General features: G+C 40.5%; 1 protein-coding gene across 5 annotated transcripts in view; it reads left to right on the top strand.

The window, feature by feature from the left end:
• ENPP2 (ectonucleotide pyrophosphatase/phosphodiesterase 2) overlaps nt 1-25,003 on the top strand; it is a 107,318-nt gene that overhangs the window by 76,003 nt on the left and 6,312 nt on the right. For 4 of the 5 annotated variants that reach the window (XM_060127958.1, XM_060127961.1, XM_060127960.1 and 1 more), the window contains 10 exons: nt 1,933-1,964; nt 2,674-2,801; nt 5,480-5,567; nt 5,732-5,819; nt 6,940-7,124; nt 10,132-10,183; nt 18,809-18,945; nt 19,926-20,061; nt 20,760-20,837; nt 24,008-24,140. In XM_060127958.1, coding sequence (XP_059983941.1) covers nt 1,933-1,964; nt 2,674-2,801; nt 5,480-5,567; nt 5,732-5,819; nt 6,940-7,124; nt 10,132-10,183; nt 18,809-18,945; nt 19,926-20,061; nt 20,760-20,837; nt 24,008-24,140 — 1,057 coding nt within the window. The remainder of the gene's footprint in view (nt 1-1,932; nt 1,965-2,673; nt 2,802-5,479; nt 5,568-5,731; nt 5,820-6,939; nt 7,125-10,131; nt 10,184-18,808; nt 18,946-19,925; nt 20,062-20,759; nt 20,838-24,007; nt 24,141-25,003) is intronic. The other variant, XM_060127959.1, reaches the window with a different exon arrangement.

Raw genomic sequence — 25,003 nt, 5'->3', positions numbered from 1 at the left:
CTTAAGGATTTGGGGGAAGATTAAATGAGAGATTCCCTACATATCACTTAGATTAGTGTTTAGCACATAGTCAAGCTATGTAAATGGTAGTTATGACGATGATGTTTTCGTCACGTCACTCTTTCAGCCAGATGTATACACATTTTATTGAATCCTTCCAATGGCCTGTGTGTTAGGTATTATCATCTCCTCTTATAAACAGTGGCAATCAAGGCTCAGAGAGAGGTGAAGTAACCGGCTAAGAGGACGACAGTCAGGGAGCGGCAGAGCGGGGATTTAAACCCAGATGCTTAACTGACTCTTAACCACTACCCTGTCCTGGGGGCCTCCCCTGCTCTCTGGGAGCTGTTAGCATGAGAGGGCTGAGTATTTCAGAATTGAAGGATTGGTGTCCCACACGTGGACTCAGGCATTTGTTATTTCCTAGAAGTTCTCTGGGATTTATCTGAGCACAAGACTGCCCTGTGCTATTTATTTTTCTTCATTATCGAAGAACATGAACTCATTCTGTTTGGTCCCTTTGAGGACTGTGGTTGATGAGGTCACTGAATGTAGAGGTTCAAAGCATGGCTTTGCTCAGTCAGATTGCCAGCAGGGTCCTAGTGTGCACGTTCCCCTCGTCCCCCGCCTCCACCTTCTAAATGCCAGTTGGCTCAGTGAGGATTCTGATCGCACCTACATTCCAGCAGACTAGTTGTGAATGACCAGAGAGACAGTGCCTGCAAAGCCCTTACAGAGACCGAACATGGTATGGACACAATTTGGGTTAATTATTATTGCTACCATTATTACTTATTTTCTTGTCATTGAAAGATGCAACTCAATTTTGACCCCAATTTAAGGAGAAGGGAATCCACATTTTTTTATCTTCGAATTTCATAGCTTTAGAACTAAGATGCTGAACATTGTCTTTGAAGAGTGTATATTTATGCTGCAAGGCAAGCTTATTCATGCATTTGCACCAAACATGAACAAATATTTATTTATATTTATTAACAAATGTTTATTGAGTGCTTACCAGGCCCTGGGGACGCAGCAGGAAATGACAGAGACATGACCTGCTCCACTGATGTTTATAGTCCAGGGACGGTTGCCTCATGGCTGTCGGTATCTCTTCTGAATGCTGCTTTCCTTTTCTGCTGATTCTATAATGACACGCTGAAGCAAATTTTCGGAAAACAAAACAAAATGCAACCAACCTACAATCTCCTCTTTCTCCCCCCGCCCCCCCCCCCCCGCCAAAAGGGGACCTTCAGATAATATAATCCTGTCCACAGTTTATACACAGCCATCATTTACATAGTTTTGCTTTTAGCTAGTTCAGGGTACGGACTAAAATATCCTTTGTTTGCTGGTAGTGAAAATAAAGAAGGTGCATACGTGTGTGTGTCTGCAACTGGAAAGGGGCAGCCACCTATGTAATTAGACCTGTGATATTACCGAGGAAAAAAATTCCCTTTAGAAAAAATAATGGATTAGAAGATTCATCTTAAAAGTGGATGATGGCTTGTTTGAAAGATCTGCAGATACATAGGAAGTTACATTAAAAGCCCCAAATGCCCAGTTTAGTTCCTGATGTTAAATTTCAAATAAACTCAATCCAGGTTCCAGAGGGACCATTTGGGAGAATTTTAAAAAAGCAATTTACCCAGCAATACCCCAGTGCTCTGGAAGGAGGAATTCCCTTCCGGAAAGGTTGACTTGGACCTAGCAGGGACATTTACCATAGGAATTGTTCCTCTCATTTAGATACATTTCACTTACTGAAATTTTAAATACCCACACACAGTTTTACATATATTTTACACAAAATCTAAAGTGATAGATCTTCTAGGAGAGAAAAAAAGAATCGAGTGTCTCGCTGCAAAAATGATTTCTCTCAGTGATTACTGTCAACTCTTTTGAAATCTTTCTCCTTCTCTCTTTGAACAGATGACCCTAAAGTCATTATTGCTAATCTCACGGTAAGTATTGCATGTCACCAGGCCTCTGCCTTTGGAGTAGCTTCCACACACTCATCTCCTGTATTCAACTCCCCTGTAGGCTGAGAGGAACATTTTCCTCACTGCCCTGCCATCCTGTATATTTGTTTCCCTAAGAGCTTTCTGGCCCATGGACAGCTGCAGGCTCCCTAATGGTCTTGGTAACAAAACAAAATGAGAGTATTTGACCTTGCCATTAGGGCTGAAAAGTATTCATTCATGATTAAACAGATCCTTACTCTTTCTGAACCAGATCTGCCCACCACCCTGTTCCACAGTTTTCCCACCCGGGATAGAGACCTTAAAGGCACATGAGACTGTAATCACATGGTCCTGAACATGCCTTCTCCTCCCTTCCCACCCCACCTCCCCATTCCTTGATTTGAAGCATTTGGGAAAAGCCTTGGAGTTTGAGCTGCTCTTCATGATGGTCTCCCGAGTCAGGAATGTATCTTAAAAGTTTCTAACTCCCCTCTGATAACCTTCTATGTCTTCTTCAACATTATCTATTCCCCTTTGAATCTATTTGTTTTCAGCTTTTATCATTCGATAGGGGTGACAAATGCCATTTATTCAGTAATTAGCCTTTCGTTTGACTTGACTTAAAACCTCCTTCCTCTTTCTAGAGAGAATGTCTTGGACTTTTCTAGAAGACAGTCCATCTGAAGTTCAATATCCATTTCTATTTCAGTGTAAAAAACCAGATCAGCACTTTAAGCCTTACATGAAACAGCACCTTCCCAAACGTTTGCACTATGCCAACAACAGAAGAATTGAGGACATCCATTTACTGGTGGACCGAAGATGGCACGTTGCAAGGTAACTTGGGGATAGGCTGTCCCTGATTCTCATCTTCATAACGGCCCCTTTGGCAGCTGGAGTGCTTTAAGGTCCTTAGCCATTATAAAAAGAAATCTCAGTGGGAAATCTCATCGTTTGCAGAGAGTTTGTGTGCTGGATAAACAATTAGCCCCGAGACAATACATCTCTGTGTTCCTGGTCTCAGCATCTTGGTGGCTTTTTGTAGCCTCTCAGTGCATCTTTGTGTGTTTGTCTCTCTGTTTTGTTTTTCAAATTTACATTCTATTCTTATTACTTGAGTAAGTCAAACATATGCCTGGGACATTGCCTTACCACACTGGACAGGTTTGGCCTCCGTTGACGAAACTTAGCTTGTAGCGACATTTATAGAAGAGTTCAGAAAATGTTGTTAATCTTAAAACCTCTGTTACCTCTGTTACTCTGTTACTGAACAGAGGCATGTTTTACATTGCCTTAAATATTTCAGATGTTTGCCTTGTTTGGAACTACAAAAGACTCTCCAGTATGGAAGAGACTATTCCTTGCTCTTGAATCTGATGTAGGATATGTCTGGAAGCTCTAACCAGTTCCAAAGAGTTAATTATCCAAAGCTTAATCACTTTCACACAGACCTGGGGGTAGCCCTTTCCTACTCACTCTTTTTTTGTTTTTTCTTTTGGCTGTGCTGGGTCTTCGTTGCTGCGCATGCGCTTTCTCTAGTTGAGGTGAGCAGGGGCTACTCTTTGTTGCGGTGCGCGGGCTTCTCATTGCGGTGGCTTCTCTTGTTGCGGAGCACGGGCTCTAGGCGGGGTCATCAGTAGTTGCAGCACACGGGCTCAATATTTGTGGCACAGGCTGTAGGGCATGTGGACTTCAGTAGTTGTGGCTCACGGGCTCTAGAGCGCAGGCTCAGTAGTTGTGGCGCACGGGCTTAGTTGCTCTGCGGCATGTGGGATCTTCCCGGACCAGGGATCGAACCCGTGTCCCCTGAACTGGCAGGCGGATTCTTAACCACTGTGCCACCAGGGAAGTCCCCCACTCACTCTTGCTCTGACTTTCTCCTTTAAAAAAGTGCTGAGACTCCGTCTTAATTAATTTAGCAATAATTGAACAACTACTAGATGTACTCTGGCTTGGTACTTGAATGAATTTACAAGGGAGAGAAGATAACAAGAAAATGTGTGTCCTCTAAGAGCTGGAATCAGTATGGAACATCTAGAGAGACACATGTGACAAATACACAAATATCCTACTGTAATTGTCAGGGTGTACATAAAGTGAAATATGTAGGATTGTGAAGAGATATGTATGTAAACTAGAAATTATCAAGATCATTTAGAACAGACATGGGGAGTCTTCAAGGAAAAGTTACAAAACTGTGACCAAAATGGCTGGGCTGAGTATGGGATGGTTTGGAAGAATGAGCAAATTTGTACCGTTTGTAGGTTTCGATGAAGAAAACTTGGGAGTTGAGTAGGAGTTAAGCAAAAGATGAAGATAGTTGAGCAAATTAGTGTAGACCAAAGCCAGGCATTTTAATTAGCAGTACATTTTTTCAACTTATGTCTTGCACTGTTGAGTTATTATATGCACATATCTTATTATCCCAAGCTGAAAGTACTTTTCCTAAGAGCAAAGACCCCAAAGTTTAATTTCTTTGTTTTCCCCCAAGCACTTTACTTCAGTGCAATGTACCTATAGGTACTTAGGAAATATTTGTCTTAATAAACATGAAAGTGTTTTGGAAAAGTGCTGCATGACTCTAAGCAAAAGGTATCTTCCTGTCTCAACAAGGGAGCTCAGATGCTTTTGATGTCTAGAGAGCAAGGTTTCCATTTTCTGTTTCTAAATAGAGGTACTGTCTAGGTGAGGCTTGGCTCTTCTTAGCTATGCCACTATTACATATGTTAAGCTTATGACTCAGTTATGTTCTCTAGTGGTATTACTAGGTAAATCTGTTGACAGGTAAATTTGTATGCAAACATTTTTATAGAATACAGATCTCCATTCATTGATTAAAATCACATATTTTTAAAGTGCCAACTGTGTGCTTAGCATGGAGCATAGTGATGGGTATGTAGAAATGAACCAGACAAACATGGCCCCAGAGTGGAGAGTCTTACAGTCCTGGAGCTAGTGAAGCACATAGGCAGACAGTTGAAGCTTTGTGGCAACCCTGCATCTTGAGTCTATAGGTGACATTTTTCTGACAGCACTATTTTTAAATTAAGGTATGTGCGTTGTTGTTTTAGACATAATGCTATTGCAACTTAATATAGTATAGTGTAAATATACCATTTCTATGCACTGGGAAACCAAAAACTTCATGTGACTCAGTTTACTGTGATGTTCTCTTTATTGTGGTGGTCTGGAATCGAACGTGCAGTATCTACAAGGTGTGTCTGTACCTGTGACCAGGGCTTTGCTCAGTGCAAGCATGAGGCATGAGGAGGGGACCAGGACTTCAGGTCCCAATTTGTCCTGGGCTGATTGTCAAAGCAAAAGCACTTGGGGCAAAAGAACAGCATCATGTTTTCGTCACCACAGCAATGATGCAATTACAATGAGAAGAATATACTTGTAAGATCCACTCCTTAGAGATATTTTTTGTGCACTGGTTTTTTTTTTTTTTTTTTTTTTTAATCAGAATGATTTCATGAGAAATCCTGACTGATTGTGCAATTGTTTCACTCTAGGAAACCTTTGGATGTTTATAAGAAACCATCGGGAAAATGTTTTTTCCAGGGAGACCATGGATTTGATAACAAGGTCAACAGTATGCAGGTATGCTCCTGGAACTGTGGATCGAAGTGCGTTTTAGTGACTCCAAGAAGGGTTGGGAATGGTGGTGTGAGTGAAGCTTGCAAAGCATTTATAAATCGAGGAAGGGTTGCTACTAGATATTAGCAATGCCTAATTGTTTTGTTTGTTTTCTTTTCTTTTGGAAGACTGTTTTCGTAGGTTATGGCCCAACATTTAAGTACAAGACTAAAGTGCCTCCGTTTGAAAACATTGAACTTTACAATGTTATGTGTGGTAAGTCATTTATTTCATCAAAACCAAGAAAACAATCTTGAGTTAACGTATGAACTTCTTTCAATGTCGGAGAAAGAAATGAGGTGTCTGTTTTCTGGGATCACCTCATCTTTTCACACACAAAAAATGTTGTAATTTGCCCATTGGTTCAAGAGACAGAATATCATCCCCTTCTAAGGCTTCTTTGTCTTCCTTCAACAGTTGACTAACGGGGAGTTTTCATAGTGTTGCTGTTGGCAGTCTCTGGCTGATCTAACATAGCATTACAGTTTGACACCAATGGTCAGAGGCTGGGTAAAGCAAGAGTTCGACACAGAGCTTTCTCCCACCTCCATCTCTCCCATTGCCGCCCAGTTAAAATCTCGCCAGCTTGTATCCTGGCCAGCTATTTATGTACGCCTAATTATTTTTCTTCCTTGAGTTTCTAGTTGCTGAATGAGGACAACTTTTCCTATTTAGTAAGGGAGTGCCAGTCTGGTGGTTAGAGGGGGAGTCTGAAAGTCGGGTCTCCTGGGTTCTTTTCCCATCTTGGCTGCTGGCTCTCCCCTGCCCCACCTCTCAGCTTAGGCAAGTCACTGTATGCTCGCTTGGCAAACATTTCACTTGCTGTGAAATCAGCCTGTTCATTTCACAGCGGCACTTTAGGGCACAAGGCCAAAACCTCCTCTTGTCCCCGTACTTCTGTGGAGTGCATGAGAGGGCAGACTAGAGGTTATTTATTGATTATAAGTCCCACTTCAAAATTCGGGAAGAAAAGTCTCCTTAGACTTTTAGAGAAGCAGAAAGGCAATGATACTGAGGCTGATGGTCCTGGGTTGTAACTATCACAGACATAGGCAGTAGCTAAGTAAGGCCCTATTTCTTCACTCTGTCTTTTTGGAAATGTCTCTCTTTATAATCAAGCAATGAACATACTATTTCAGAAAGTTGTTGCCAAGACATGATCAGGCAAGAATGATTTTGGAAGTAAGAAGCGAGCCTACAGTCTAAATTTGGTTTTATGCTATTCTAATTTGTGTTCCAAGTTTTCAGGCCCTTGGAAGGTGAATGGCTTTGACTCTCCCTATACCTCATCAAAAATATTTACAAAGTACCTGGCTCCTTTCTTTCTTCTCGTCAGATCTCCTGGGATTGAAACCAGCTCCTAATAATGGGACTCATGGAAGTTTGAACCATCTCCTGCGTACTAACACTTTCAGACCAACCATGCCAGAGGAAGTTACCAGACCCAATTACCCGGGGATTATGTACCTTCAGTCTGACTTTGACCTGGGCTGTACCTGTGATGATAAGGTAGAGCCAAAGGTAGAAATAACTTTTCATGTTTATCATGGAGGAGCCTATTGGGTGTAGGGCAGTGCTGTCCAATAGAACTTTCTGTGATGATATGAATGGTATATCTGTACTGTCCAGAATGGTAGTCACTGGTCAGATGTAGCTTTTGAACACTTGGAACTAAGTTTTTAATTTCGTTCAGTGACTTTAAATTTAAAGAGCCATATGTGGCTCATGGCTACCACATTGGACAGCCCAGGGATAGATAATGAAGAACAAAAAGTAAAATTCAGGGCTTCCCTGGTGGCGCAGTGGTTGAGAGTCCGCCTGCTGATGCAGGGGACACGGGTTCGTGCCCTGGTCCGGGAAGATCCCACATGCCGCGGAGTGGCTGGGCCTGTGAGCCATGGCCACTGAGCCTGCGCGTCCAGAGCCTGTGCTCCGCAACGGGAGAGGCCAAAACACTGAGAGGCCCACGTACCGCAAAAAAAAAAAAAAAAAAGTAAAATTCATAATGCTATTCTGTGGAATCACAATTCCCAACCAAAATGATTTTTTTCTTTTTTTTTCAACCTGGATCACATGTGTATCAGTCATGGTCCCAATAAGAAACAGATGGCCCATGCAGAAGAGGTTTTTAAAGAAGGCTTAAAGAGATTGTTTCAATCACGTTTAATGAGAAGACTGTTTCAAAGGCTGGCAGGGTAGAGGGAAATCAGTGAGGGATGCTGAAGTACCCTGGGGCTGATAGGGTACCAGTCCTACATCTCAACAATAAAGGGAGGGAGCAGTTACTGGCACATGGAGAAAGAGCTATATAGGAAGGAACGACGGAATTTGGTACATGGGTGCAGCTAACGCACTGCAACCTGGTAGAGGGGAAGCTGGGGGAGTAAATCCACCCCTCCCAATCCCCCGCTGGTACCTCTCACTGTTGGAGCCCTGCTAGAGGGCAAGCTTGCTCTCTGATGAGTCCCTAGAGATCAGTCTCCCAGGGCACAGAGCAGGGTAAGGAAGGGTGTGGCAGGGCAGGCGTTGGGGGTGCAGATAGGGACCACCCAGCACCTCGTGTTTGGACAAGCAAACTACACATGTTCAGTAATGATTTGCTTATTGAATTTTATATTGATCAAAGACCTTTTAGAGTTGCCCATCAGTGCTTCTGACAGCAAGATACAACCAGTGTTACCACTAACACTGGTTAGTGGTTGAGAGGGTTCCAACACAAATCAAAGCAATTTTATTTTTGCCTGTGTGTTTTTGTTTGTTTTTTTTTGCGGTACGCAGGCCTCTCACTGCTGTGGCCTCTCCCGTTGCGGAGCACAGGCTCCGGACGCGCAGGCTCAGCGGCCATGGCTCACGGGCCCAGCCGCTCCGCGGCACGTGGGATCTTCCCGGACCGGGGCACGAACCCGCGTCCCCTGCATCGGCAGGCGGACTCTCAACCACTGCGCCACCAGGGAAGCCCTGCCTGTGTGGTTTTATTACAGGCAAATGTGTGATCTTTCTATTAGACCTCATAAAAATGGAAAATAACTTTCCCACTGGTCTATCCCCCTCCCCTACCATTTGCTACCTTCTAGGATTCCTTGGGGCCTAGGAGCCACAGTGTGGGAGGCCCACCATGGGAGGAAGTTTGCTCTTCTTCCCTACCTCCTTCCCTTTATTAATCCTTCCTACTTTAGCTCCTGATAAGAACTAACAGGGCTAATTAGTATAAAGTAGGTAATTCTAAGACCTCAGCTGGAGGAGTTGAGTTGCCAAAGTCAACAGGAAGTGGTCTTTGAAGTGAATTCTAGTTATATTTTTAGAGGCATCTATTAGCTGTATCTTGTTTTCTGAATTACCTTTCTTCCGGGAAGCAAGAAATATTTTGGTTATTTTATCTTAAACCGTTTTAGAGGGGTTCTAGATCATCTTTATTTTGTCAATGGGTTTCTCCAAAAGACTATTTTCCTTTTCTTAAAAAATAAATACTGACATACTGAAAAGGTATAGAGATTAATAAAATGAATACTTCAATACACACATTGTGAGAAAGAAAACATTACAGATTGAATGGGTGCTCCATGTGACAGCCCACACCCCAATCCCATGTCCTTTCTACCCCAAAGGTAACTAATATCCTGAATATAGTGTATATAATTGCCATGTAGACCTCTATACTTTCACTCCATACATATGTATCTCTTAGATAATGTATTAACTAATTTTTAGTATATAGTTCCCTAAAATAACCTATGGGATAGCTTTGGATATCTTATATTTTTATGTAAATGCTGTTATACTATATGTACCCTGCATTTAGTTGTTCATCCTTGTATTTTTAAGATTTATGCATATTAATATGTGAAGTTTTAGCTCATTCATATTTACCACTAATAATTAATATTTAATTATATAATTATACCATCACGATTCTATTCAGTTTCCTATTTGAGAACATTTGGTAATTTCCAATTGTTAGTTCTTCCAAACAATGCTGCAGTAGACATTACCGCAAATGTCTTTTTGTAGACGTATGCTAGAGTGTCTCTAGAATATATAGTGGGAGATGGAGTTGCTGAGCCGTGACTTTTCAGAACTGCTAAGTCATTATGTTTCAGCTTTAGAAAAGGCAATTTCATAACCTGGTTTGGGAATCACTTTAGTGTACCTAGAGATTAATCCGAAATATTGAGGCAATATTCGAATTACATATAATTACATAATTTACATATATGCGCCCTAATCATCGTTGTCGCCATGGGAGGTTGGTACCATGATTATCCACACTTTTAAGGAAAGGAAACAAAATCATGGAGAAATTAAATAACATATTCGTGACCATAGATCACTAGGAAATGGAGCCTAAAATTTCATTTTGAGATAAAGTAGTAAATACCCTGCAGAGTTTATAGTATTGATGAAGTTTAGGGTCCTGTTTTGAATTTAGCTGGGTACTAAATAGAGAGAAGGGTGCTGGAAAGAAAAAACGTTTCTGATTTGCTTTCTCTTCTCTTTTCTTTTTTTTTTTTTTTGGTTTTCACACATGAAGAACAAATTGGATGAACTCAACAAACGCCTTCATATAAAAGGGTCTACAGAAGGTAAGGAGTTGATGGAAAAACAACCAGATAATTTTGTTTTCTAGCTTCCAAAAATTGGAGAGACTTCTTATTTACTTCATAGTGTAAGCACAATATTTTTTAAAATTCAAATTTGGATTGCAAAGTGATTTTTATACCATCTGGCAAAAGGTATTAGTTTATTCTATGTACACAGGATGTCAGCTGTGTAATAAGTCAGAAAAGTTCCATTACCTTTTTTTTTCCTCAATAGCTTTTAAGCCCTCTGAAAAGCAGAGGGATTAAATATACCATTGTGCATCTGATGGGTCATAAGTTAAGGTGCTTATGGGGACTTCAGTGAAGGGAATGGAAGTCACAATTATAAATGGTAAGAGCTGGTACCTCTACTGAAGCTTACCGACCTGCAGAGTCAGTGTGTATGTTACGGGAAGGGATGCACAGAAGGAACCAAATCAGAAATCTCTGTTCAAAGGAGGATTATCTTGAGTCCTAACTCATTCTCCTCTTATTTTACGTACAATAATAACCCTCCTGTATTAGTCAACTTTTGCAAGCTTGTGATGAAAGAAGAGAATCTCAGTGGGCTGTGCATTTCTTGTTCATATTTCAGGATGCTGACTATAGGCCAAGTGTGGCTCTGCCCCGTGTGTACTTTTTATTCTGGAATCTAGGCTGAAGGAGCAGCCCCTAGCTGGGACATGCCCTTCTCGTGGCAGAGGGAAAAGAGGAATGGCAGAACCAGGCAATGGGTCTCAACACTTCTGCTTTGATGAGGCATCTGTCACTTCCATTCCCAGTTCATTGGTGAAAGTAGGGCACATGAAACCAGTGGAGTAGGGAAGTATATTCTTTCCACAAGGACACTGTCCTACAAGTCACTTGGCAATGGGTAGAAGTATATAATCCTTTACAAAAGAGCAGTAAATAATTAGGAACAATAATGCAATCTACCACATAAGCTCTTCCTTCTGGTTTTGAAATCCCAGGAATATTAGAAGAGATTAGAAGAAGACGGAAAGGCTCCTACACAGGTTACTACAGCAGGTGGGATAGCATATTGTAACAGCAAGGGAATGACCAAAAGTGTATTAAAAAGAAGACAGAGATCAAGCACAGCAGCCCAAGTCATGCAGTAAAGATGCACGTAGTCAAATTCTCTTGAGAGCGTTACATGAGTTATTAGCTTACATATGGTTCTATTTATCGTACGTGCCATTTCCAATCTGATTAAGTAAAGGTTGAGGAAACCAGTGGAATATTTTATTTACTTGACTTATTTCCCCGCTTTATAAAGATCTTCATGTTTTTTCTTCTTCTCTTTCTGCATCACCACCCTCCCGGTTCTCTCTTTGATGATAGAACACACAGACTCTTTGGCATGTAATTGGATGAACACGGCTTTTGAGATAGGACTTAGTTGATGGAAGGTACACAAATCCTTCACAAATCTAGAAGTGATTTGAAGTGTTTGACATCAAACCTCTAGTGGACTGCGGTGTCATTAGAATTGGAAAAATTACAATGCTGCCAGGATCGAGGAGTATGGAGTCTCATGACTTGAGTTTTTTAAATATTCACTCACCAAGGCAGAGAAATATTACTGAGATGTTTCTCTTCTAAAAGTCACTAATGAAATAGTTAATTATGATAACTTTGAATGGACTCTAATGTTTTTGCTGATTCAAGCTCTGACTATTCATGGTCCTAAAACATTTCCATCTGGGAAAAAAATCTTTCATTTAGTTTTTTCGTGACAGTGTGCTCATAGGACAAAACCAGTCCCACAAGTCAGCGTAGACAGTGGCCTCAAACTTCTGAGCTTGAAAATAAGAGGCATCTTCTAGGTGAATCACTGACTCTCAGGGCTGGAAAGAGCCATAGTTATTGACCTCACCGCACCATTGCTCTGCTCAGAGGTGAATATGTGTCTTATCTCTAGATGATTTTATGTCACCGAGGCTTAAAGTTTATATACTTTCATGGAAATGGGCCCTCACGTGTTTTTGTTGAGCACCTACCCTGGGCTGGGAGCTGATTTCTCTGAGACGTCTGGTTCTGTCAGCTGTGTCACCAATAGTTTCCAGCATGTAACTTCACAATGGTGACATAAAATGTTAGGGGAGGATCATGGTAGCACACCTTCTTGGTCTGCTCATGGCCTAATGGGATAGTCTCTAATGATACAAGGGAGACTTTATTTATTTTTATTATAATTAACAGTTTAATATTCAATAGACCTTTGGTAAGGTTGTTTAAGTTTATACAGCATTGTTTTGTATGGGTGTACAATAATGTCTATTTGCAATTGCCAATAGCTGGAGTGATACAAGATAGACTTTAAAACTATTACATGAAATTCAAATAATTATATATCATTGCCTTATTATGTGCAAAGCATTTGCTCATTTAGATTCTAGGATACGTGTAAGCCTCGGTGTTCTCTATCCTGTCTCTTTCTCTCTGTCTCTGTCTCTTGGTGTCTGTCTCCTTAAGGGTCTTGTCTCAGTCATTTCTTCAGCTGCAGAGTGACATTTTCTTGGTCTGAGTTCTTTCAGGCCTTTATGGTGAGTCCTGGGTCATAAGTCTAGTCCCCCACTGGAAATAGTCAACTTCTGCTCTGCTGGAGTGGAACCTCGTGAATTCGAGGTGCTGTATGTGTTATGCTCAGAGCGATCACTTCCCCTTTCTGGCTGTCTCTAATATATATTGAGGCTTTTAAACCATTTTGTAGACCTAAAGTTCTATACAAATGTAAAGTTGTATTATTTTCCTGCCTAGTTTTTAAAAAAAATACACCTATAGGTAGCTGATTTTTTCAGAATAAACCACAGGCCATGCCCATTCCATTTGTAACATTCATATGTAACTGTTTTAATGTCATATGACATAAAACCACTCATACATCTGTACCAAACACACATGTAAAAGCTATGCATTCCAACAGTGAAACAACCCAGGGTAAATTTGAGGTAACAAAACAGTGGTATATTAAATTAATCTTAGGCTATATTTTATTACAAATACTAAACTTACAGAATCAAGTCCTGTACTAAAATGAAGAGGAAGAACAGATATGAGCTTCAAAAACTGGGATCTAAACTGCTTGCTAAAGCTTTACTATTTCTACATTTGTAGTGAATTCCGGATCTTAATTGCATGGCTGCTTTTCTGGATCACATGTATGTAATGTCTTGGCAAACTTATTGAATTTTCATTTTGTAATCCATGAATCAATGGATAAATGAATGAATGAAATGGAAATATTTAAATTTCTCACAGCAAGCAATTCTGGCACTTGAGCCAGGTATAATTTTTACTGTAAGAATAATTGCACTATTTATTTTCACTTTAGTCTTTTCTCTACTAGCATTGCTAAACCATGTTTTGTATTTTCTTAGTCAGGTTGGCATTCACTATCATCTTTGTGAGACAGGGAATTAAACATCCTCTTAACACCTATGTGTTTGGCTCCTTATCACACGCCATGAGAAATTAGTTTGGTTAGAAAAATGACTTCAACACTAGTAATTCTTGTTAACTTTAAAGCAGTCCTGAATAGCTAGAGAGGGAATATTAGGCAAGTTATACATAGAAAGCCAGTTCTTGAAAGTCATAAAGAACAGTATTTTTTAAAAAAAGAAAACCATCAGGGCTTCCCTGGTGGCTCAGTGGTTGAGAGTCCGCCTGTCGATGCAGGGGACACGGGTTCGTGCCCCGGTCCGGGAGGATCCCACATGCCGCAGAGCGGCTGGGCCCGTGAGCCATGGCCGCTGAGCCTGCGCGTCCGGAGCCTGTGCTCCACAACGGGAGAGGCCACAACAGGGAGAGGCCCGCGTACCGCAAAATAAAATAAAACATTTATTTATCCACATAGATATTTGGCATTGTTGGAGGTAGAGATACAATGGTAAACAAAATAGATAAAATCCGTGTCCTCATTAAGTTATTATTTTATTGTGAGATTTAGCCAGTTGATGAATTACAGCGTAGTGGTTTTTTTTTTTTTTTTTTTTTTCCGGTACGCAGGCCTCTTACTGTTGTGGTCTCTCCCGTTGCGGAGCACAGGCTCCAGACGCGCAGGCTCAGCGGCCATGGCTCACGGGACCAGCCGCTCCGCGGCATGTGGGATCTTCCCGGACTGGGGCACGAACCCGTGTCCCCTGCATCGGCAGACGGGCTCTCAACCACTGCACCACAAGGAAAGCCCCGAGAGTGCTGTTTCTTGACACCATTGCCACCTGAAAGTTATGGTTTCTAAAAATCTTAGTCTTTATTTTTAAAATTAAGTATGCATGTTAGTATGCTTGTTGCAGTGATTCATCAATTCAGTAAATATTTCTTGTCTGATAGTGATAACACTCACAGATCTGCCCAAGTCACCCAGTCTTCTGGTATTATCTTTGATTGTTCCTTAGGGTTTCCCTTGGATTCTCTTAAAGTCTCTTACTTAGTAGCTGTGGTCCTAGAATGCAGAAACTCCTTGGAAAAATCCTCATTACACAAAATAAAATCAAACTTTACAGCCTGACTTTTAAGATCCTCTTTACCTTTTGTTTATAGCCTCCAAATGAGAGATTGTAGATATACTGTTTTCAAGTTTGGTTTAAGGGTAGCCTTTCAAACAAAACCAACATCTTTTTCTTTTGGGTAGAAGAAAACCCATTTTAGATTTTGTTCAGAAATGCATAACCTTCAGTTTTGTTCTGAAGGACCTCTTGAGGATAAATAAGGTGAATAATCACCTTCCCCTGGGATTATTGTGGTATACTTTTTTTTTTTTTTTTTTTTGCGGTACGCGGGCCTCTCACTGTTGTGGCCTCTCCCGTTGCGGAGCACAGGCTCCGGAGGTGCAGGCTCAGCGGCCATGGCTCATGGGCCCAGCTGCTCCGCGGCATGTGAGATCTTCCCGGACTGGGGCACAAACCCGCGTCCCCTGCATCGGCAGGCGGACTCTCAACCACTGTGCCACCAGGGAAGCCCCAGCGTAGTGTTTTAAGGGTTGAGGTAAGAAAGAACAGGACCCTACCAGAGGCATCAAATCTAATCCCAGAGGAGGTTGACATGGCAGTAAATGCTAGTAGACACTTCTAAGGCAAAGGAGGAGAAGGGACGTAGGAAAAGGAAAGACCTTGGGTAGAGACTTTGTGGTAAAATGTAAGAGCATATTATTGTGGGAGTAGATGTTTAAAATAAAAACAAAAAAGAGGAGAGATTTTCATGTGGCTCTCAAGTCAGCCAGCTAATCTGTGGGAATATGAATCAGGAAGCTGAAGAGGGAAAAGAAACACACACTCAAGTCTGGATGACCAAGTTTTGGAAGACAAAAAGAATGAGCGCTGGGGAAGTCCACACCACTTAAAAAGATTTGCCTCACAGTATTTTGCCGACGTGGTATCTGGAGGAGAACCGTGGCATGTACCAAAAATGCCAGCCACTATTGTAAACAGGGAACTGGAGTGTGGAATGGAGGCTCTGTCTGGAATTTCACGGAGTAGGAACCCAGCCTGGGAAGACACAAGCTATCCTAGATCCGTATCAAGAAATCACGAGGAACATATTTCAAAAGCAGAAGCTTGCAGGCTCATCTCCAGGGTGGCTGGTCTCTAGATGAAGCACTTATGTGTCCAAAGAGTGAGCTTCAAGTACACTCTTGTGGCTCAACAAAGGACTTTTTGCTAAACAGAAATGCAATGGGTGACTTGTCTAAGATGTCATAGGGAGTAGCAGGCTGTGACCAAGAACCTGTGATTGTTTGATACCCTGATAAACTGAAAAAGGGAAATCTAAATTTTGTTTCTGGACCTTAAAGTGTTTCTTACTGCAAAGATGATTTCACCTCTTTCTTAGATGAAGCTATTATGCAACAGGAAGACCCAAGCAGATTCTTTGGGTCAGTTGGGGAACTTGGTTGGATATTAGGAGACTGCCAAAGCCACTACGTTTTTTTTTCTTCATGTCATACATGCTCAGTTAACAATTGAGAAAAAGTTAGTCAGATGATGATATATTTGGGCTCCAACTGTGTGCCAAAAACTGCAGTTGTGCATATCTTGGGAGCTATGACACCCACATTTCCAAAGAAAATTGAGTTTCTACATGCAGAGCAGAAGCATGAGTAGAGATGGAGAAGCTTAACTGGAGATTCTTTCAGGAGAAAGTGACTCTTAAGATGTCTCTTCCCCTCTTGTCCTTTTCTCCCTCTTCTCCCCATGTCTCTTTCATGGGAGCTGAGCTATGTGACCATATTATTTGTCATCCCCTTTTGAAGGTGAGAAGGACAATTATGCCAGGGCAACAGGCATAAATGGGATGTGGGGTCACTCTGGCTTAGCTTCATAAGTTCTGTAAGGTCCGTACTGATGCCACCTCATCCCCATCTGCGGCCTGCCTCATGCTCTGTTTTCCTGTTCCACTATGTAGATATCTCTGATATAGTGAGCAGCATATTGCATTTTAGTTAGTTATGCCGTGTTTGTCTCTCTAATTGAACTGTGAGCTTCTTGAGGGTAAAAGCTCTATCTTTTTTTTTTTTTTTTTTTTTTTTGCGGTATGCGGGCCTCTCACTGTTGTGGCGTCTCCCATTGCGGAGCACAGGCTCCGGACGCGCAGGCTCAGTGGCCATGCCTCATGGTCCCAGCAGCTCTGCGGCATGTGGGATCTTCCCAGACCGGGGCATGAACCCATGTCCCCTGCATCGGCAGATGGTCTCTCAACCCATGCGCCACCTGGGAAGCCCAAAAGCTCTATCTTAATTGTCTTTACCAAGTATCTCTATTCCATAGCCCAAGGCCTGACACAAAGAAGGTACTCAGTATATGTTTGATGAGGGGGGAATACATTAATGAAAAATTTGGAGGGAGATAAGTGACAGGACTGGTGGAGAAGTTATTCCCAGTAGAGAGAAAAGGAGTCATATATATAATAGCATAGAGTTGTTGACAATGATTATGAGCAGTATTACAAATCAATCAGCCTTCATGGAATGGAGTGCTATGTTGAGGAATGGTGAGAAATAAGGAGGAACCAGAGTTGGTGGAGTCTATAGATTGTCTAAGAGTGTTGATTGATGGCTGCTCTAAAGAGGGGTGTTGCATAGAGGACTATGGCTGCTGTTTTGTTGTCCTCTTAATGGGATAGATTGGATAATATGCCAGGTTTGCATCTGAGCTTGGAGAAATGTGTTGGGTAAGCATTAAAACTTGAATGATAAAAAGAGAATAGCTTCTCAAAGAATCTTGATACTTCTGCTTCCAGCTGAAACCAGGAAATTCAGAGGCAGCAAAAATGAAATCAAGGAAAACGTTAATGGAAATTTTGAAGCTAGAAAAGGTTTGGTTTGAGTTTTGAAGGAAAGTCTGACCTGGTAAACTGCTCCCAAGTACTACTGTTATGATTTGCTGGCTTTTCATTATATTTCATTTATACGATATTAGCATATTATGTTCTAATTCTTAGGGGTGGGTCCCCAAATTTGGTAGCTTTACCAAGACTTCTACATTTACTGCAATGTTGACAAAGCCCAACTACCCAGAACAGGCTTGTGCTGTGAACTGTGGGCTGTTTTGCCTCAAATCAGCAGTTCTACTTGGGAGGGTCTTGCAAAGTAATCTACAAAGGGTTTTCTCTGTTACTTGTGTAGAATGGTAATACTTTAATTAAAGCAACATGTATACATAATTTAGTAAGTGCCAGAACTGACTTTTTTCTAATAGAAATCATAGTAAAACAATTTTTTTTTGGATTATCACTTAGGGGATCGTGAATTGCCAAAGCCTCAGTCTCTCAATATTTTGGTCTGCAGGACCCCAATTTCTATGACTCTATGGCAGTTCTGACTTTAGCCTGTCTAAAATGGGCAGATCAAGCTTGAGGCATTTATTGTGGGCGTAGAATGAAGGTTTGCACATTAATCTCCCATGTCTTCTTCCTAGAAGAATAAAGTTTCAAACCTTTATTTTTTCCTAAGAGGAAAGCTTCCTCTTAGGGGTCTGAATCTACATTCTGGGGTCTTAACTGAGTTCTTTGGTAACCGATGACCTCCCTTTTGTATTTAAAGGACCCCCTTGAATGCCACTTATTTTATCTATACATGTTCCTTTAAGTTCTTACCTAAAGAGTTTTCCTCCATGTCACAAAGCTACTTACTTTAAATGCTCATTAGTACTCACTTTTTATGCTGAAATAATGCATATTTGAGTTGCAGTTTACAAATAATGATCAAAGAGTACCTTCCTCTTAATTAAATCTTTGGTTAATTTGATGAGCCTTTCCAGGGTCAAGTGAATTAATTCTATAAAAATCTAATGGTCTTGACTTCCCATTCAGCTGAATCATTTCAAAATTTAATAAATAATTGTCTTTCCCATACAGATTAAAATTCTTTATAACTGAAAAACACCATTAAAATAAATATGGTATTTACATTACAGTTTTGATAACTGTAAGCCTTGACCCACGCTTAGGTGATCAAATAAACCACAGAAGTGTTAGGAAAACTAACCTGATTAAATTAAGAAGAAGGAGCTACATTATTAATAAGTAAGCAAGCAAATCGTGGACAATTTGACTCTCTTTCAATATTTCTTTAACATTTGATGTACAGTTTAATATGCGTTTAAGACAGTTTATTTTTTTCTTTCCTAGAGAGACACCTCCTCTATGGACGGCCTGCAGTGCTTTATCGGACTAGATATGATATCTTGTATCACACTGACTTTGAAAGCAGTTATAGTGAAATATTCCTAATGCCACTCTGGACATCGTACACTGTTTCCAAACAGGTCATTGAGAAAACTGGGTTTCATGTTCTTCATGTCATTACACTCCTTGCCTTAAGATAATGATTGTTTGCTGAACAGAATTGTCTTAGACAAGATTTTAAGTTTTCCTGATGAAAGAAATCCTATATTGGATCTGTTGTAAAATATTTTGAATTAGACTTTCTGCAGTGTTCTAAAAACTTCATGGTAATAGGTGAAATAGCATAGCATACTAATTCTTTTAGTTTTTTTTTACTCTGCTCGACATGATCCACTAGTTACAGAAGCCACCAATATCTGGCCATTTGTTTTAATAGACTTTATTTTTTAGAGCAGTTTTAGGTTCAGAGCAAAACTGAATGGGAGGGACAGAAATTTCCCATATACCCACGGCTCCACACATGTATAGCCTGCCCCACTATCAACATCCTGTTCTTTTTTAATGAAGGTTTTTATGTCGGGGTTTCAGTTTTGGTAAAGATGAGGTAAGAAAGTTTATATCAGGAATTAGAAAAATTCATTGGGCAGTTGAACTATGTTTTTAAACTCTGAATACAAATGACTATTTCTACTGCCCCAAACACAGCTTCTTATTCATTTGTACTCAGGCACATACAATACATATATAGTCTTTTTTTTTAAAATAGGAGATATGTCTATATTATTTCTCAGAATATTATTTTTTAAGCTGTCTTATGTGGAATCTCATTTGTTATATCAACAGTGAGATTTCTGCCTTGCGTATTATTGTTTCACCTAAGACTGATCAGAGAGTCCTGCTACTAAAGACATAAGAGTTAAAAAGTTACTAGCTTAGTACATTTAAAACTGAGGTCCTTAGAAAAAAAAAAAGAGTCAATATCAGAATATGAGCTATAGTAAAAGCTAATGGGGCTTTGATTCTGGCTGTCTGGAACCAAACGATCTGGCTTCAGTATTTCCCTGTTGGTTTGGTGTTATCTCTGCCATGGCATTGCTGACTACCTGTGACTACCATACAGGCTGAGGTCTCTGGCATCCCTGAACACCTGACCAATTGCGTCCGGCCTGATGTCCGTGTTTCTCCGAGTTTCAGTCAGAGCTGTTTGGCCTACAAAAATGATAAACAGATGTCCTATGGATTCCTCTTTCCTCCTTGTAAGTTACAGATAGCAGGATCTGACCATTCTAGAGGGATGTTATTTTGTGGAGTCTGGCGTGTGCAACTTGGTATTTAGGATTTCAGTGGTTTTTAGGTTTTCTAAAAAACCTAAAAACCAGAGGGGCGCTCAAGAGATTGAGGAGATGAACTTCTCTGAGAGCCTTCCAAAAGCAGCCGCCAGAAAAGAGACCAGCTTTCACAAATCCTATTCCCGGGGAATTCTAAAATGCAAGGGAATATTCTGTGTGTCACCTGACATCACTAAATGAGCATCTGAAAGTGAAATAGGAAATTATTGACATAAATCTTTTACATAATACTATAGAGGTGATCTCTTAAGAATACATGAAGCCCTTTAATTCTCTCTCATTACCTTGATGACATTTTTTTAAAAGTCCAAATTATGCCAGTAAAATCAAAGAATTCTTTTATAAAATACTTAGTAGACCCAAGACTAAGTAGGAAGAAAAAGAATCATAAAAAATTTTTTAAGGAGAACTATTGAGAAAAGAGATTGAAGAAAAGAGATTGAGTGGGAAGGGAAGTAGGAAATGGTATATAAAGAATGGGATAAGTAGGAATAAAAGAGTAGATACATGCATTTCATGCTGTTTGGACCATTTTAGAAGATTCCTTTTTTTATTGATGTCGATTTTATTATGTAATGGGCACTATTTGTTTTCCCAATGTTTAGATCTGAGCTCTTTGCCAGAAACCAAATATGATGCATTCCTTGTAACCAATATGGTTCCAATGTATCCTGCTTTCAAACGTAAGTCTAATATTTACCTAGTAGACTATTATTTGTGGAAAGAAATGTTTCTAAATTTACCACTTACCTTTCCTACCTCTCTATTCATTTTAATAATAATAATACCTTTCATGTGTTTAGCCTTTATAATTTTTGAAGAACTTTAATGTAAATTCTCTACTGCTAAGCCAAAATATGAATCTGTGAGGGAGCTTGGCAGGTTTTTTTTATCCCTTGTTTATAATTAAGAAATTGAAGTCACAAGAAGTGACCCATGAATGGCAGAAGCTGAGCTAAACCAAGTTTGTGCTTTCCTTCTAATCCGGTGTTCTCTCTATTTCAATGCTCAGTGGTTTAAAAGAGTCTTCTCTGTATTTTGGAGGCTACCTGACATTTAACAGCATCTGTATTTATTTATAGAATGTTACAGTAAAAGCCACTAACACCTTTTTCCTTTAGTGGGATGGTGATGTATTCTGAATATTAACCCCGAAACCCAGCAAGAGCTTAAAGGGTCTTCTGAATCATCAGAGAATTAAGTTCAGTAGGTTTTAGGGCTGTGCAAATTATATACACTCATAATTTCTTTGTATATGACATAAATATTTGTGGATGGTAGTGATGAAATGAATGGTATAGGCACAGTGAGCCCCAGCCCCAAAACTGAGTTCTGGTCTCTGGAGTGTGAACACTGGCTATGTGATCATAGAAATGCCATTTAGCCTGTCATTTATAAAATTATGAGATTTGATTGCATGACTTCTACGGCTTCTATGGATTTGTAACTTAACTGTCCGATGACAAAAACAATCCATTTTCTATGTCTGCTAACAAAGAATTCATTCATTTGCCTATCCATCCATATTCCCTACATCCATGCATCCCTCCATCCATCCAACCATCCATGTATTCAAAGACAGAGAAAGCATTATAGAGTAGCTTTGCCCTCCCTTTGGTTTATTTACAGTGAGCAGACATATATGCTTATAGGAAAGGTAGGAAAAGGGAACACTTCTACATAACTCTACTTTCTAAAGGAGTATTGGGCTGTGTTACATGACTCTCAGGGCTGAAATAAAGTCTCAAAATAGGACACGAGATGGTGGAATGTCATCTACAGAGCCGAGCCTCCTCAACTTGACGTTGGTGAAATGGCCAACACGGTTTAGAGAAAAAAAAATGTTTATTTGATGTCCTAAGTTAGTAAATAAAGGCTTATTCAAAGGTAGAATCTCTTGCCTATGAGTGAAAAATTAAAGTATGCTTTTAAAGGGTTTCCTCGTTTGTTCTCAGCCCCAGCTGAGAAATGTTTCACAAACCCCCGTAGATCCATTTGTCCTAATATTACATGGAATGCAGCTTCATTGAATTTCCACAAATCAGGGTTTCCTGGATTTCTTTATCCTTTACTGATGCCTTTTTGACCAAGCAGCAATAAAGGAAGCACACGGTACCACCCTGAGGCTGGTGTGGCCAAAGGCCTTTCACAGAGGGCCCACTGTCCTCCTTCACTAGGGGAATGGTTTTCTCGCATGCCACATTTCTGCGGGTTTGGCCTTTTGACTGTTCTCATTGTTATTTCTTTCCCTCTATGGCTCTCCAATTTTTACGCTTAAGTTAACATTTGAACTTCTTCCCCACTGTCCTCATTTCTTTATTGCAAATAATTATCCATGGTATTTTGGCTCTGGTGGGCTGCTCTGTCTTTCTCATTTAGAATAGAGGATCAGCAGTTGAAGCACTATGGGAAAAATGCCCAAGCATTTTCTAATAAGGGGAGGTAAAAAATGATAACAGCCTGAACCTCAAAACCCCAATGTAGAATAGAGCATGTAAGTTAAATCTAACATGTTAGAGCCAACTTCTTTGGTTTGCCTTTCCTGTCGTCTTCTGTTATTCCCTTCTTTTGCCTTTTCCCTTTTCCATTCTGCCCCTCTCCTTCCCCTGTGATTGACTATCGTGTAAATTGGAGCTAGCAAGGCCAAGGAAATCCTCTCTAGAGGATGACCATGAAAGTGAGAAAGGAATAGCGGAGGAGAAACTAGGCATGCCTAGTCAGGGGACGTGTTTTCCAGATGAAGGGAAAAGCATATGCAAAATCTTACTCTGAAACAAGTTTAGTGAGTAGGGAGACAGGAAGAAAGGCATGTACCTGAGGGGGAAAGGAATAGGAGGAAAAGTCATGGAGGGAGGCAAGGGCCATGGTGGAAAGTTGGGATTTTATTTTAATTACAGTGAGAAATCATCTGGAGTGTTAGAGGTGGGTGTTGCAGAAATGTGATACAATCACATTTATAGTGTAAAAGGATCCATGTGGCTACTCCAAAGAGAATGGGCTGCGGGGAAGGAAGAGTTTCTCCCAAGGTGCCAAGTAGTCTTTTGTGGTAGTTCATTGCAAAGAGGATAGTGACTTAGACCAGGGTGGATGCAGTGAAAATTGTGAGGAGTGGTCAGATTTGGAAGACTGGGATGTATTTTAGAGGTAGCACTAACAGGACTTGTTCACATGCATATGAAGTAAGGAGAGAAGTCAGGGCTGAATCCTAAGATTTTGACCTGAACATCGGGGTGAGTGCAAGTGCCACTGGCTATGATGGAGAAGCCAAGAGTTGGATCAGGAGTAGATGAAAAATCAAGAATTCTGTTTGGATAATTTTTTGTTAGATATGATTATTAGGTTTTCAAATGCACCCTGAGAGGGCTGGTTGGATAACATGTCTGGAGTTGCCTGGAAAGGTTAGGGCTAGAGACATAAACTTGAGAATTAGCCCATCTACGACATGTGAAAGAAGAGAAAGTAGATTAAAGCCTTTTTTCAATTTCCCACAAACACCATACTTCCCCTGTTGCACATACTATTCTCTCTGCCTGGAATGTTGTCTCCACCTCTTTGCCTCAGAAACACCCACTTGTCCTTCAGATCTCAGCCTAGTAACCACTTCACCCGTAAATCCTTCCCTGACTGGTTGGGCTACGTTAAACTCCTCTACCATTGTCTCCGTATCTTTCTCTTGGCCGGTTCATAAATGACACACCCATTTATGAACTGGATTGGATGGATTACTCTTAAGAATCACAACAGATCTACTGTCTCTTGGCTTGTGACATTTGGCTTGTTTAATGCATCCAAGAGAGAATTTGGCCAAAGCAAGGAGTTTTGTTTACGGAGAACTGATTTTGTTTTTGTACAGGAGTCTGGAATTATTTCCAAAGGGTTCTGGTGAAGAAATATGCTTCAGAAAGAAATGGAGTTAATGTGATAAGTGGACCAATTTTTGACTATGACTACGACGGCTTACATGACACACAAGACAAAATCAAACAGTAAGCTTTTCATTCCCACGCAACGTGTGCTTTTAAATTCCAAGATCTCACTCAAGAATATTTTTCAAATATTCACGTACTAGAGAAGAGCTGATACCTCTTAAACCTGTTGCTCTTCGAATCTCCTTGTGATTTCTTCAGTTCTTTTGGACCTGTGATTAAACGAGGCATTGGTGGTTGGAAAGGAATTAGGATTTGTGGTAAATAAATGCACTTTTCATTTTCATGAAAGAAAATGTATCAAAAGATTAGAAATTTTTTTAACTTTATTCTTCAACAACTCTTTAGTGGGAAGATGATAATTTTCACTTGTGTTCACTATTTGGGGGGGACTTTTAGAATTCCTTAGGTTTTCTGAGTCAGTACATTTCAATAGGAAATTACATATAAACTTTGGTCAAATCTCATTTCTATCCCTCTCTGTGGTGCTATTAGGGATATAAAAGGATGAGGCATACTCTGTTCATAAGGAACTTACAGTCTGGTGGAGAAAGTAAGAAGATATAAATACAACAAATTCATAATAGGTCATCATTTAATTTTTTTTTAAGGAGCTGATATACCTAATATTTGAAGAACTCTTTTAAAAGATTTTTTTAATTTTATTTTTGGCTGCGTTGGATCTTCGTTGCTGCATGCAGGCTTTCTCTAGTTGTGGCAAGCGGGAGCTACTCTTCGTTTCGGTGTGAGAGCTTCTCATTGCGGTGCCTTCTCTTGTTGCGGAGCACGGCTCTAGGCACGCGGGCTTCAGTAGTTGTGGCACACGGGCTCAGTAGTTGTGGCTTGCGGGCTCTAGAGCGCAGGCTCAGTAGTTGTGGCACACGGGCTTAGTTGCTCTGCGGCACGTGGGATCTTCCCGGACC

This window comes from Lagenorhynchus albirostris, chromosome 17 (assembly GCF_949774975.1).
Source record: "Lagenorhynchus albirostris chromosome 17, mLagAlb1.1, whole genome shotgun sequence".
Classification (NCBI taxonomy): Eukaryota; Metazoa; Chordata; class Mammalia; order Artiodactyla; family Delphinidae; genus Lagenorhynchus; species Lagenorhynchus albirostris.
Note: the sequence above shows the minus strand (reverse complement) of the source record. Positions and strands in the feature narration are given on the sequence as shown.